This window comes from Alexandromys fortis, unplaced genomic scaffold (genome assembly GCF_014885135.2).
Source record: "Alexandromys fortis isolate MF-2015 unplaced genomic scaffold, M_Fortis_MF-2015_v1.1 scaffold_457, whole genome shotgun sequence".
Lineage (NCBI taxonomy): Eukaryota > Metazoa > Chordata > Mammalia > Rodentia > Cricetidae > Alexandromys > Alexandromys fortis.
The window spans coordinates 56,706-68,695 of record NW_026068356.1 but is presented as its reverse complement, the minus strand read 5'-3'; the positions used below and the strand labels follow the sequence as shown (position 1 = coordinate 68,695).

At 38.1% G+C, this 11,990-nt stretch overlaps 1 gene segment (V, D, J or C); it reads right to left on the bottom strand.

Annotated features, from left to right (window-relative positions):
• LOC126495367 (immunoglobulin kappa variable 4-1-like) overlaps positions 1–9,470 on the bottom strand; it is a 15,403-nt gene extending 5,933 nt beyond the window's left edge. The window contains 2 exon segments of the V gene segment in view: positions 9,117–9,337; positions 9,424–9,470. Of these exon segments, the coding sequence occupies positions 9,117–9,337; positions 9,424–9,470 (268 nt within the window).
• Positions 9,471–11,990: the final 2,520 nt, after the last annotated feature.

Genomic DNA, 11,990 nt, shown 5'->3' with positions numbered 1-11,990 from the left:
AAATGCATATTCAAGAATAATCTAGAAGTCAGCCATGTTTAAAGTAGGTTAAAGTGGTCCTATTGACATAGTGACCATATAAAATCCTCTCCAGAAGGAGTTTCAGCCAACCTATATCAAGTATTTATTTTATAGAAACCAATAGACCACAGCACCAGAAAATGTTGCCATCCTAAGATAAAAAAAAAATTTAAGTGTGAATTAAAATCAAAAGCAATAAAAGAATTCACAGAACCTAGCTGGACTTCAGGTTGCTGAACTCTGACAGAATATATAAAAAGGAAATGACAAACCCAGTATTATGTGGAAAGTATGGCTGGATCCAGCCCATTTCTTAGCTTTCTGTGATTTCAGCCTCATGGCTGAGGTACCAGCCAGAGCCATGATTACTGCCACAACTCTATGGTGTTTCAAGGTCCTTACCAGCAAGCCAGATACAACAGTGTGTTCAGAACACTCATACACTTCATATTTGTACCACCTGCCTAAAAGAATCAGTTTACTCTAGCAGGTTGGCCCAGAAAGTCACCATTTTAAAATGGCACAGCTCTTTTCCTGCCAAGGCTGAAAACTGAAAAGCATGAAGTCAGCTTTTTTTTAATTAATTTATTTATTTATCAACATTACTTAAGTATTTCTTCTCAGGACCTCTTAAAAGAAGTGCAAGGCTTTACAGCTAAAACTGAGGCAGGAAGCCTCTCTTAGATGAGAGTTCTTGCTTGCCTCTAGAAAGCAGACCAGACCATAGAAAATGCTGCTACCAAGAAACCATGTGTAATGCTGTTTTTTTTTTTTTTTTCAAGAATTACTTCCCAAGCTGTCTCAGGCTTTATGTGGCTGCAGTTATCCACACATTCGGGGGCGATTTGCAACACAAGGGCCTGATTGTTGTGGTTTCTGTCCTACCCAAATCCCACAGTCAGTAAGCCCCAAAGAAAATCACACAGAGGTCTCCATAAGTTATAATCTGATTGTCCCATTAGCTCAGGCTTCTTGTTACCTCTTTTTACTTACATTAACCCATTATTCTAGTATATGTTAGTCACATGGCTCAGTACCATTTTCACTGGGGCAGGTCACATCCTACATCTTTGGTGTCCAAAATGTTTGTCCATAGGGCTGGGAACACCATTTAGGAGCTATTGATTATTACTTGTATTAGATAGAGGGTTGGGGTGAAAACTATGTTCGTTTTTAAAAAAAACTGGGGAATAGTAATAGTGGGTAATAGAGTGAATACTTGTGAGCTATTATTCATGGATAATTTACATTGGTATAATTTTTGTATATTGATACAAGTTCAAATTATTTGTTACTTTTGTTTATTTGTACACCTATACAAATTTATTTTGTCAGATTGTATATAGGTATGTTATTATCTCTGTTTAGGACATTTTGGATATTGATAAAACTTTTAGGATATATTTTCATATTGAATTATATATTATTCCTACCTCTGATTTAGATACTTATATATTGTTTACATATTGAGGTCATTGTCCTTATTTGTTGCATATTTGTTTATAGGTTACTTAATATTCTGACATGAAGTTTTAGTCTTTAAGTTACACAGGTATTAATTAGTATAGAACAATAGTTGTTAATGTTTGTTGTACATACAGTTAGGTCAGTTAGGTTCTTTAGATACATAGAGATTGGATTATGTCTAGATAGGTAATCTTCAACCACTTCAAGGATCTGTGGAACATGGAATGTAAACAACTTAAGGTTTTGTTGGCATGAGACATGATTTTTCCTGATAGCACTTATCTATTCCTGAGAGAATGTTGAGCACCAAAGACACTCCATTTGGCACCTGTTTTCTTCTTGGCAAAAACTGGCCTTTTGGCTGAGGAGTTCCATCTGGACGGCTTGTGCTGCAGGGTCTCCTGTGTTCTACTGGACCCCACGCTGCCAACATGTTCGCCCTTTTGTCCGTGGGTCTTTGGACTACCAGGCGTCCCTGTTTCAGTGCTGAGGAGTTCCATCTGGACTGGTGTCTTTGGGCTACCAGGCATCTCTGTTTCAGTGCTGAGGAGTTTTATCCTGACGGGCTATCCACCAAGAAGGGGATACTGGTCATCCCTGTTTCAGTGCTAAGGAATCTATCCAGACAGGAACAGTTACTGCTTCTACATTGAGAAGATCCACCCAGAGACAAAACATTCAGGAAATCTGGGACACAATAAAAAAGACCAAACCTAATTATAATAGGGGTAGAAGAAGAAGAAGAAGAAGTACAGCTCAACGGTCCATAAAATATATTTGATAAAATTATAGAAGAAAACTTTCCCAACCTAAAGAAAGATGTACCTAAGAAGGTTCAAGAAACATAAAGAACACTGAATAGACTGGATAAAAATAACATATAGTAATCAAAACAGAAAACATACAGATGCTAGTTCAGATGCAAAAGCGGGGCTGTCCTGGCTTCTCTGTTGGTTCCAATGCATATAACTAATGTCATATTTAGTGACACTCTTACTGGCCCTACAGGAGATAATGGCCCTCTGCTCTAGAAAAACAGGTATTGAAGTGGGAGACTGGGGCAGAACAATGTCCCCAGGGGAACCTAAAATGATAAACCACTTGCTGTCACATTTACTAAAAGCATCCAAGTATAAAAGCATCATGTATGTGGCTCTTATTTTTATTGATTTTATTGAGGTATACATTTTTCTCTGTTCCCCTCTCTTCCCCTCCCCTTTCCTTCAAGTGCCCCCCATAGTCGCCCATGCTCTCAATTTACTAAGGTGATTTTGTCTTTTGTTTACTTCCCATATAGATTAGATCCATATATGTATCTCTTAGGTTTCCCATTGCAGTCTAAGTTCAATGGGATTTTTCTTTGCAGGCTGTTTTGCTTTGTTTTATGTTTAAAAATCACTTTTGAGTGAGTACATGTGATAACTGTCTTTCTGGGTTTTGGTTACCCCACTCAATATGATGTTATCATGTATGTGGAATCTATATCAGCAGTCAGGAGCTACACTCTGAGAAGCCAGAAAGGAAAATGGAAACTTAACACTATTTAGATGCTTTAATTTCGATTGCCAAAACATCAAAGCATGAAAAAGCAATAATAGCCACAGTTGCTGCTCCCATCACTTCAGGCCCTCACCTGGAAACCAGAGTAGCAGTACCAAAAGGAGTAGAACACTTGACCCCATCTGCAAGTTGGGCTAGAGGCTGCTTCTTGGGCACTGACGAGCTGCCTTTAAAGACATTCAGTAATCTGCACCTGACTAAAGTCTCAAAATAAAAATCAGCTCAGAAAAATCTTGACAAGGGACAGCTGCTCCTGTGTCACCCCATTGCAGTTAGGATTTGCTAAGAATTCTCTAGAGTATTCTCAATACTGTATCCCAGGTGACATTTTGGTTGGTCTTTTGGAATTGTCACTTTCTGTTATTCTGAGGGACCAGGTGAGGAGTGCATTGAAATTACTCTGTATGCTCTAAAGGATGTGGATTGCAAAGCACTGTGATTTCTCAGAATTAAAATATTTAAAAAGATATCTTTATATTTATTAATTTGGTTTTCTGAGATAGGCTTTCTGTGTAGCTGTGCAGCCTGTCCTGGAATTAGCTCTTGTAGACCAGGCAGACCTCAAACCCATGGAAATCCACTGACCTCTCTGCCTCCTGAGTGCTGGAATTAAAGGCTGTGCCACCACTGTCCAGCTCATTTATTCTATGTGTATATGAGGATTTTTCTGCATGTATCACATTTGTGGTTCTTGCACTTGTATTCTAAAAGAGGTCATTGTACCCCTTGAACCTATTTTGGCATGGGCTGTGAACTGTCATATGGTGCTGGAAACTGAACCTATGTTCACAGCAAGACCAGGAATGACACTTATCCATGGTTCCATCTCTTCATCCTAAACTAATTTTTGTATCTTAATAAAACATCTTAGTTTGCATTTGCGTAGATACTTCTCAATAAAAGAAAATCATTGGACTCAATAAAATAGAGAAAAAAAAGAATGTATTCTGTGTTCAGATTAGAAGAAGAATTTGGCTCCAATAAGAAGCTTTGAATAAATGTCATCAGGAACCAAAGAGTCTGTGAGCTGTGAGGATAAAATAAAGAATGGGGCTGGAAATGTAAATTTATAATGAAAAGTTATAACTGAGAGTGAAGCAGGTCTCTCCATCTCCTCACTCTGAAGTCAAGGCAGAGTCCCCAGGGAGTCTTAACAAATGGAGGAAGCTTTTACCCTTTAACCAGACACATATCCTTAGAATACACATTTCCTGTCAATCAGCTACCAGCTTAGGAGCTCCAGCATGTCCTGCGGACAGAATGACAGACATTCTGTTAATGTTGTTAATGTCCCTATGATAAAACCCATGTAAGATAATGATGCTGGGCTTTATGACCCTTTGGACACTCATCATACTATCAATTCCATATAGGACTATAGTTTTTAATAACAACCTCAGATCAGCTGGGAAGTGACTCTCATAATCAGCATTTCCCTACTCTATGGTACCTGAACTGTAAGTACTGGCAGTGTGAGGACAAGTTGGAAAATTTGTTTCAGGTATTTGACAGATAGAAATGTCTCAAACCCTCACATCCTCACATAATATTTTTATAACTCAAGTGAAGCTTAGTGCTCCCTACTCAAGGACTGCAGTACATTGCAGCTTGACTGTCCTCATAAGATCATGAAGCAAACATTGGTCTTAAGGCTGTTATTTTGTTTAGTGAAGAAACACGGATGAATACAGGACCACTGAGAAAGTTTGAGGTCACTAACTCTGTGTTTATGGGGAGAACAGTGTGTCAGTGATCTCCACTTTCCTTTCCACAAGATGCTCAGCTTTGATCCACACACTCCGGTCCTAATTTTATGCCTCACAACAGTCTCACATCGGACCTTACTCCCATGTAGCAGAGCTTTCAAAACTAAGCCAACATTAAACTCATTATTTCCTTTTCCTCTCCTGATTGCAAACCAAGGTTTTACCCTTTCAATGCAATTCAAAGCAAGAGATGCTTAAATTAATGCACAGATGAACACTGCAACACTAACTTCATTGCATGAAAGTGAGATTATTTGCATGACCATTTTTCCAACTCTGTGATTAATGTCCCTGGGAATTTGACATAGATTGCATTCTTTAATCATACTGTTACCACAGCCTGCATGGTTATATTAACTAGGGGGTGTCAAAGTTTTTTTTTTCCCTCCTTGATTTTCTTCAACTTCATTATTCAATGTCCCAACAATTTCATTGTAGGGGTCTTTAACTTTCTTGTTTAAACTGGTTCCTAGATACTGTGTTTTGAATTTGTTAATGGAATTTACACTGACTTTTTTCTTTGTAAGTTTATTTCTATTTCACAGAATACCTATTGATTGTGGAATGTTGACTTTATATCATGATCTTTGTTTATATCCTGCTGTTTCCTGAAAGTATTTTCAGATCTAAGAGTTATTTCGTCTAGTGTTCCGAGTATTCTAAGTATAAGAACTTGGTGTGGTAATTTGACTTCATGATATGATATTTTATATCCATTGTGTTTATCCCTCTTGCTTCTTTCCTATGCTTCATGTTTGAGAATTACAATGAATAAGAGAGAGCAAACATGCAACTTTTTCTCCTTCAAGATGTAAGAAGCAATCCTCTGATTTTCCCCACTTAGGATAATTGCAATTTTATTTTTATCATTCATAATCTTTGTTTTATCTTGTTTTACTGTATGCTTACAAATTTCTTTCAAAACCTTTGTTTCATTATCATCATCATTATTATTATCCAATCCCATTGTCAAATGGCTTGTCAATCAACTAAACACTGTCTAGCAGACACACGATAAAAAATGTTTTGGCTTAGAACTGCCCATATCTGTCATTCTCTCATCTTCTACCACTTCTGTTGCTATCAGACCCTTGATCTCTTGATCATTAATGTTCTTCCAGTGATGGAGACCTAGATCTATGCTTCTTGATCTGGCACCCACACAGATCCTTTAGGAAATGTTCTAGATGCATGAAACACTAGAAGCCTCTCCTGTTCACTCTCCCATTTCAAATGGAGGGAGCAGGCTTTTCTAGAAGTTAATGAAATGACACCCAGGAAAACTGTGTGTGGACCACCTGTGTATTAAACCAAGGTTATTCAAATTCTTCAAAGCCTTCTCTGTATCCTCTTCAAGAAGAACCTGGACACATATGTTCCAACAGAGTGGGCTCTCACACAGTTGTAGATCTTCATCTTAACCAATACTTTCGATCAACATTAGTAGAGACTTTGTCAAATAACCCATCACAGTGCTCCTGTGTCTCCATGCCATTCACAGATCATTGTGAACTATCAGTTGTCTGTGCACTGATTCTGGATTTGTTTATTGTTTTCAATCAATATGGTCTGTCTCTGAGTCAGTTTATTGTGCAACTGAAAATATCTGTCTCCATGATGTCAAGCTCTTTGTCTGTCTTGGTGCTGACAATAGAAACCAAGTATTCAGTCTTTCTTCAGTGGAAGTTGCACATGCCAATAACTGTGCTATATGTTATTAGTTATATTCAAGAAAGATCCTTCTACTTCTGCTCCATTCAGGGATTATATGAGTTCATATGAGTGTTCTGCATTCCCAAAGATTAATGTTGGATTACAATAGATACTTCTGGTTTTGAGCCAACCTTTCATATCTGAATTGAAACCATCATGTTTAAAGTGTACAGAACTTTTCATATTTTCTTAGATTTCCATCACAAATATTAGAACATTTTTATGATAATCAGAGAAATTGGTCTCTCCTTTCTGGCTTTTCCCCCTTTTAATCTTTATTTTTGTAATCTGTGTAATGCTTTCTACATGTCATGAGTCTGGTGTTGTTCCTTTTTTTAGTGGCCTGAATGAGTTCCAGGAGTGTTAATGCCAACTCTTCATTAAAGGTCTGTCTGAATTCTTAAATATCCATAAGTCTTTTTGCTTCAATCTTTTTAAAAATAAATAATTTATAATATAAATTTAAAATGTTGCTCAAAAAAATGAAAATGATGATTTTTACTCCACTCCCAGAAAGAGACTACATTACAAAATGCTGACATTAAGACAATAGTTATATGTCCTGTATTTAAAATATGTTATCTTTCATGAATTTTGCTTATGAGCTCACTAAGACTCAATCACCTGCCCCTTATGAAAAGTTCCATTTTACAAGGATTACCTTTGAATTGCATTTATTTTTATGTGCAGTAGGAATGTATTAAAAACCAAATGTGCTATTAAAGTAAAATATATTAGAGAGACTTACTGACAGATTTTTCTTTTACATTTTAAAGTGGCTAAAAAACTTAATTTACTATGAAGCTCTTATCACACTCTCTAGTGCTACGAGGAACCAGATGTCATCATATCACCTGCACCTTCCACAGGGTTCAGCAGCAGCACACAGTGCAGACACCAAATGTGCTTCCATGGACAGTGCCCTCTCCAGCAAGGGGGTGTAAGACAGACTGGGAGAGATGCTTGAAAACAAGCAAGCTAAAGCTTTGATGGGACACTATCACACATTTATATTCTCTACTTTTAAAAATGTGATTATAAAATAAACTAGCTACTTAATACATATTTTTTTTTATTTTTTTCAATTGGACAGAATAATCCTTTTTCAATGGAAAAACTAAAACTTCTTATATTAATTACTACTTTAGACTTGCCTAAAATAAGGACTATCATTTACTATCCCTGGACTATCTTATTGGATACAATAATCTAACCCATTACTTGTCATTTTATATCAAGTCCAAAAAGACCAAGAGAACTCGCTGTTTCCCTGTACAGAAACTACAACTGTCATCTAAATTACTGAGGATGTTCTATAGCTCAGCTGATAGTTCCTGAGATTGTTCACACTAGGAGGTCCACATTTCTCCACCCATTTCATGAAAATGGCTGATTTTCTCTCATATAAAAAATGTAATGTATACATCTAATGTACAAAATGTGACTGAAGATGAATTCTTCTCTTTTTCCACTGTTACCTAGGACAAAGAACTTTTGGGGTAAACCTTTCTAATCATGGTCTTCTGATATGATGGAACCTGCTCATGAGTCAGCTAAAATGTTATTCCTTAATTGTTTTTCTTAAAATACACCATCATGAATGTTCTTTTTCCTGTTAGTTCAGGGCATTTTCCTTACAGTACATTGGTCACCACTCAAAAGTGATAGAGGCAATGGCAGCAACTTGGAGCTTTGGATTGCCTGCGAACATGACAGAAATAGTCTTCTGGGAAGAAGTTTCTGGGAGGCCTCAGAACTTCATTTTACAGAGAAGGGGGATGTAAAGGATGTGGGCAGTGGCTTTCTCATCACATAATATACATTATACAGCACAATTCTATTATAAAGTTCCCAGCACAAGTCTTAGTTATCATTGGTTGCAGGACAGTCCTATCAAATAGGTCCTAGTACAATATCTAATTACCATTTTGGCAACACAAATACATCTTCTGCAAAGAACTGTGTTAATGGTCACATTAGAGATAAATTAGACATTTGGGACAAGAGACAGTTCTGAATAAGGTCAGGGGTAGAACAGGGTGCCTTACACTAGGGAGGCAGGTGTGTTGGAGGGACTCCTCCATGTTTCCAAGCTCAGAGAGAGATGTCAGGTTATGGTAGACTGAAAGCTCCAACCAGCAGGGCCTCTCACCATCTTTCCAGGTTTTTTTTTTTTATGTAAACCTTGTGTCCCAAATATGATGGTACCAGAAGTCCAGAACTACAGAAAGATAAATCCTTTATACTCAAGCAAAAGAGTCTGTGGTATTGAATTACAAAAGACATAGAAAGATAATACTGAATTCTCCTCTGCATTTTCATGTACAGGATTTTCATACCAAAAGAATTAAGAGATATTTAAACCCTATATCTTCCTCAGCTCTAAAAATGTTTTGATCAGAGTTTTAGGCACACTTCGGAAGAGAGAAGTGTGCAGGTGCAGGGCAGCCTGTGGTGCAGGCAGCTGTTGAGACTCACAGAAGTTTATGTTGAGGGTGAAGCACTGTGGGAGGAAATTTATACAGCTGTAGGCAGTAGTAATCTGGACACTGCTTATTGTGAGAGTGAAGTCTGTCTCAGATCCACTGCCTATGAAGCAATCAGGGGCCCCAGAATCCCGAGTGGATGCATAGAAGATTAACTGTTTTGGAGCATGCCCTGGTTTCCACTGGTACCAGTTCAAGTAGTTCTTCTGATCTTTACTGTATGAAAGACTCTCACTGTACTTGCAGCTGATGGTGACCTTCTCTCCTGGTGAAACAGCCATGGAGGATGGAGACTGGGTCATTATGATATCAGCACAGGCACCCACAAAAGAATACAAAATACATTGTAAACTTTTTATATACAAAGTAGTGACTATGAAAAGATCATAACACTTTTAAATTTCTTACCAGACACCCAGAGCAGCAGGGACATGAGGACCTGTGTCTGTGACTCCATCTTGCTCCTCCTGCCTATCTGATGCAGCTCAGTTCTCACTGTAAAAGTCTGGTTTATAAATGCTTAGCAGCTGGGCTGGCAAGGAAGGGTCCATGCAAAGCAGTCAGCAAATACATAAGGAAATGTCTGAGCATTGTGTGTGAGTGAATGGCTAGTGACCATCATTAGACAAAAATAACACCACAGGCAGAATGATCACTGAAATACATCAGCTTATAGCTCTCCAACAGAAATCTATTAGGTATTCTAATAACAACTTTGTCTTAAAACCAAGACACATTAAACCAATTTGCTTTTACAGAAATGTTATAAGAGCTATCTCAGATTAACAGCACAAGGGAAATGGTAAAATATGCTCAAAAATTCACAACAGCAAAAGAAACTTAGAGTAAGAAAACATGAAGCAAAAGAAGTGATGATTGGAGAGGGGAAAAGTGGAAAAGCATGTAAGAACAAATTGAGGCTAAATGGGTGTGTTATCTCTCATGTGTAAAGTCACTCTTATGCTGAGTTACATTGGGCTCCAGGTTCCAGACTAATAGAGGAATAGAAATACAAAGAGCAGCCCAGATTTCACTCTGTGGAAATCCTGGGGAACATTAATTTAAGATTGCAATGAGAAAAGTGTTCACCTCAAAGCAAAGGCAAACCCAACAGGAACAAAAAAGGTATCCTCCCCACAACATCAGGAAATTGAAACAGGACTCTAAGTTTGGAAAGATTGAAGGGAAACAAAATGGAGTGGATTTTTTCAAGTAGTCATCGCTGTAATTCTTGCTTGATAACTGTTTTGTTGTAAGTAATTTTACTATGTTAAAGATAAAACCTTTCTTTTCATTTAAACAGAAAAGGGGCGGTGATGTAAGAGTCTCCTCTGTGTGCTGTGATTACCATTAATGAATTAAAAAAAACTGTTGTGGGCCTATAGCAAGGCAGAACTTAGGTAGGTAAAGAACACTATGCTGAATGTTTGGAGGAAGAAAAGCAGAGTCAGAGAGACGCGATGGAGCCTCCACCAGAGATAGACATTCTGAAACTTTGCTGGTAGTCCTCAACCTCGTGGTGATTACAGATTACTATAAATTGGCCAAATTAATATAAGAGTTAGCTAATAAGAAGCTAGAGTTAATGTTCCAAGCTGTGATTTAATTAATACAGTTTCTGTGTGTTTATTTCATGGCTTGGCAGCTTGTAACAACCAAGCATGCTCTGTAGAATAAATTTGTGCTCACATGGAAAACTAAAATTCACTTATTATTTTGAGTCTAATCTTGCTGGGAAGCAGGAAGAACAAGCCCCTTCCCCTAACATCTGTCTTCATGCTCATGAAGGACCTTACTTTATGTTTGTCATATATTATTTTATGAAGATCTTTGTTAGTATTTATATATTACTTGCAGTAGATCCTGATTTTTCAATAGCTGTGCCAACAGTGTCATCATTTTGCTGAGAGTTTCTGGCATCAGTGACTTTACCAGATGTCACTGAAAATATATATCAGATGGTGCAAAACCCAGTAAATGAGGCAAAAGCATGTCAAATGATCCCAAGCTAACTCTAAGTAGAGTATTCTAAGGTTTTTCTTTATTAGAAGGAAACTCACAGATAATAGCAAGTAAATAAGAATGGGGCCCAATGTCTAGGTGTAACTTGTGAGGAGAAGGAAGAGTGGGCCTCCTTGCCCACTCCAAAGCAATGCCTAAACCTGTCCAGCCTCTTAAAGACCATTGGCTGGAGGAGATTCCCCATCAAGCAGATTGCAGTTGTTATTCAAGTTCTACCCAACAGATGGGCAACTATCTAATAGAGAATCTTGTAAAGCAAGGCTTAAAAGACTATTGCCTATAAATAACTGTATCTGAGGCCCAAGTGGCGGAGAGACTGGCGTGCAGGCCCAAGCAGCTGAGAGACAGGCGCTCAGGCCCAAGTGGCAGAGAGACCAACGCGCAGGCTCAAGAGGCAGAGACTGGCGTGCAGATGTGGCAGATACAGGATAGTCCAAGCATGAAACAGTGAAACCCACACTGAGAGCAGATCGCCCCACTACAATTAAATCAAACCCATTAGAGAGCATCGATAGGAGGAGATGGGCAAGCACCAAGGCAAGAATTCACCCAACAATCTGAAAAACAACAAGAAAACACCAGAACCCAATGATCTTACAACAAAATGGCGCCTAGACGTCTGGACAACTGAATCCACTGAAAGTCTGAGAAAGCTTGGGAAAGAGTAAAGCATGTTTGTCTTCTTGGTAGCAACAATTTCTCAGGTCTACTCTGCTTGCTAGAGGCAAGCAAGTGCTTTCATCTAAGAGAGGCTTCCTGACTCAGCTTTAGCTGCAAAACCCTGCAGCTCATTAAGAGGTCCTGCCATGAAACACTTAAACAATTTTTTTTATTTTTCACCTGCATGTGTTTTCTTTTTTTTAATTTCTTTATTTCTTTATTAATTAATTAAAGATTTCTGTCTCTTCCCCACCACCGCCTCCCCTTTCCCTCCCCCTCCCCCAATCAAGTCCCC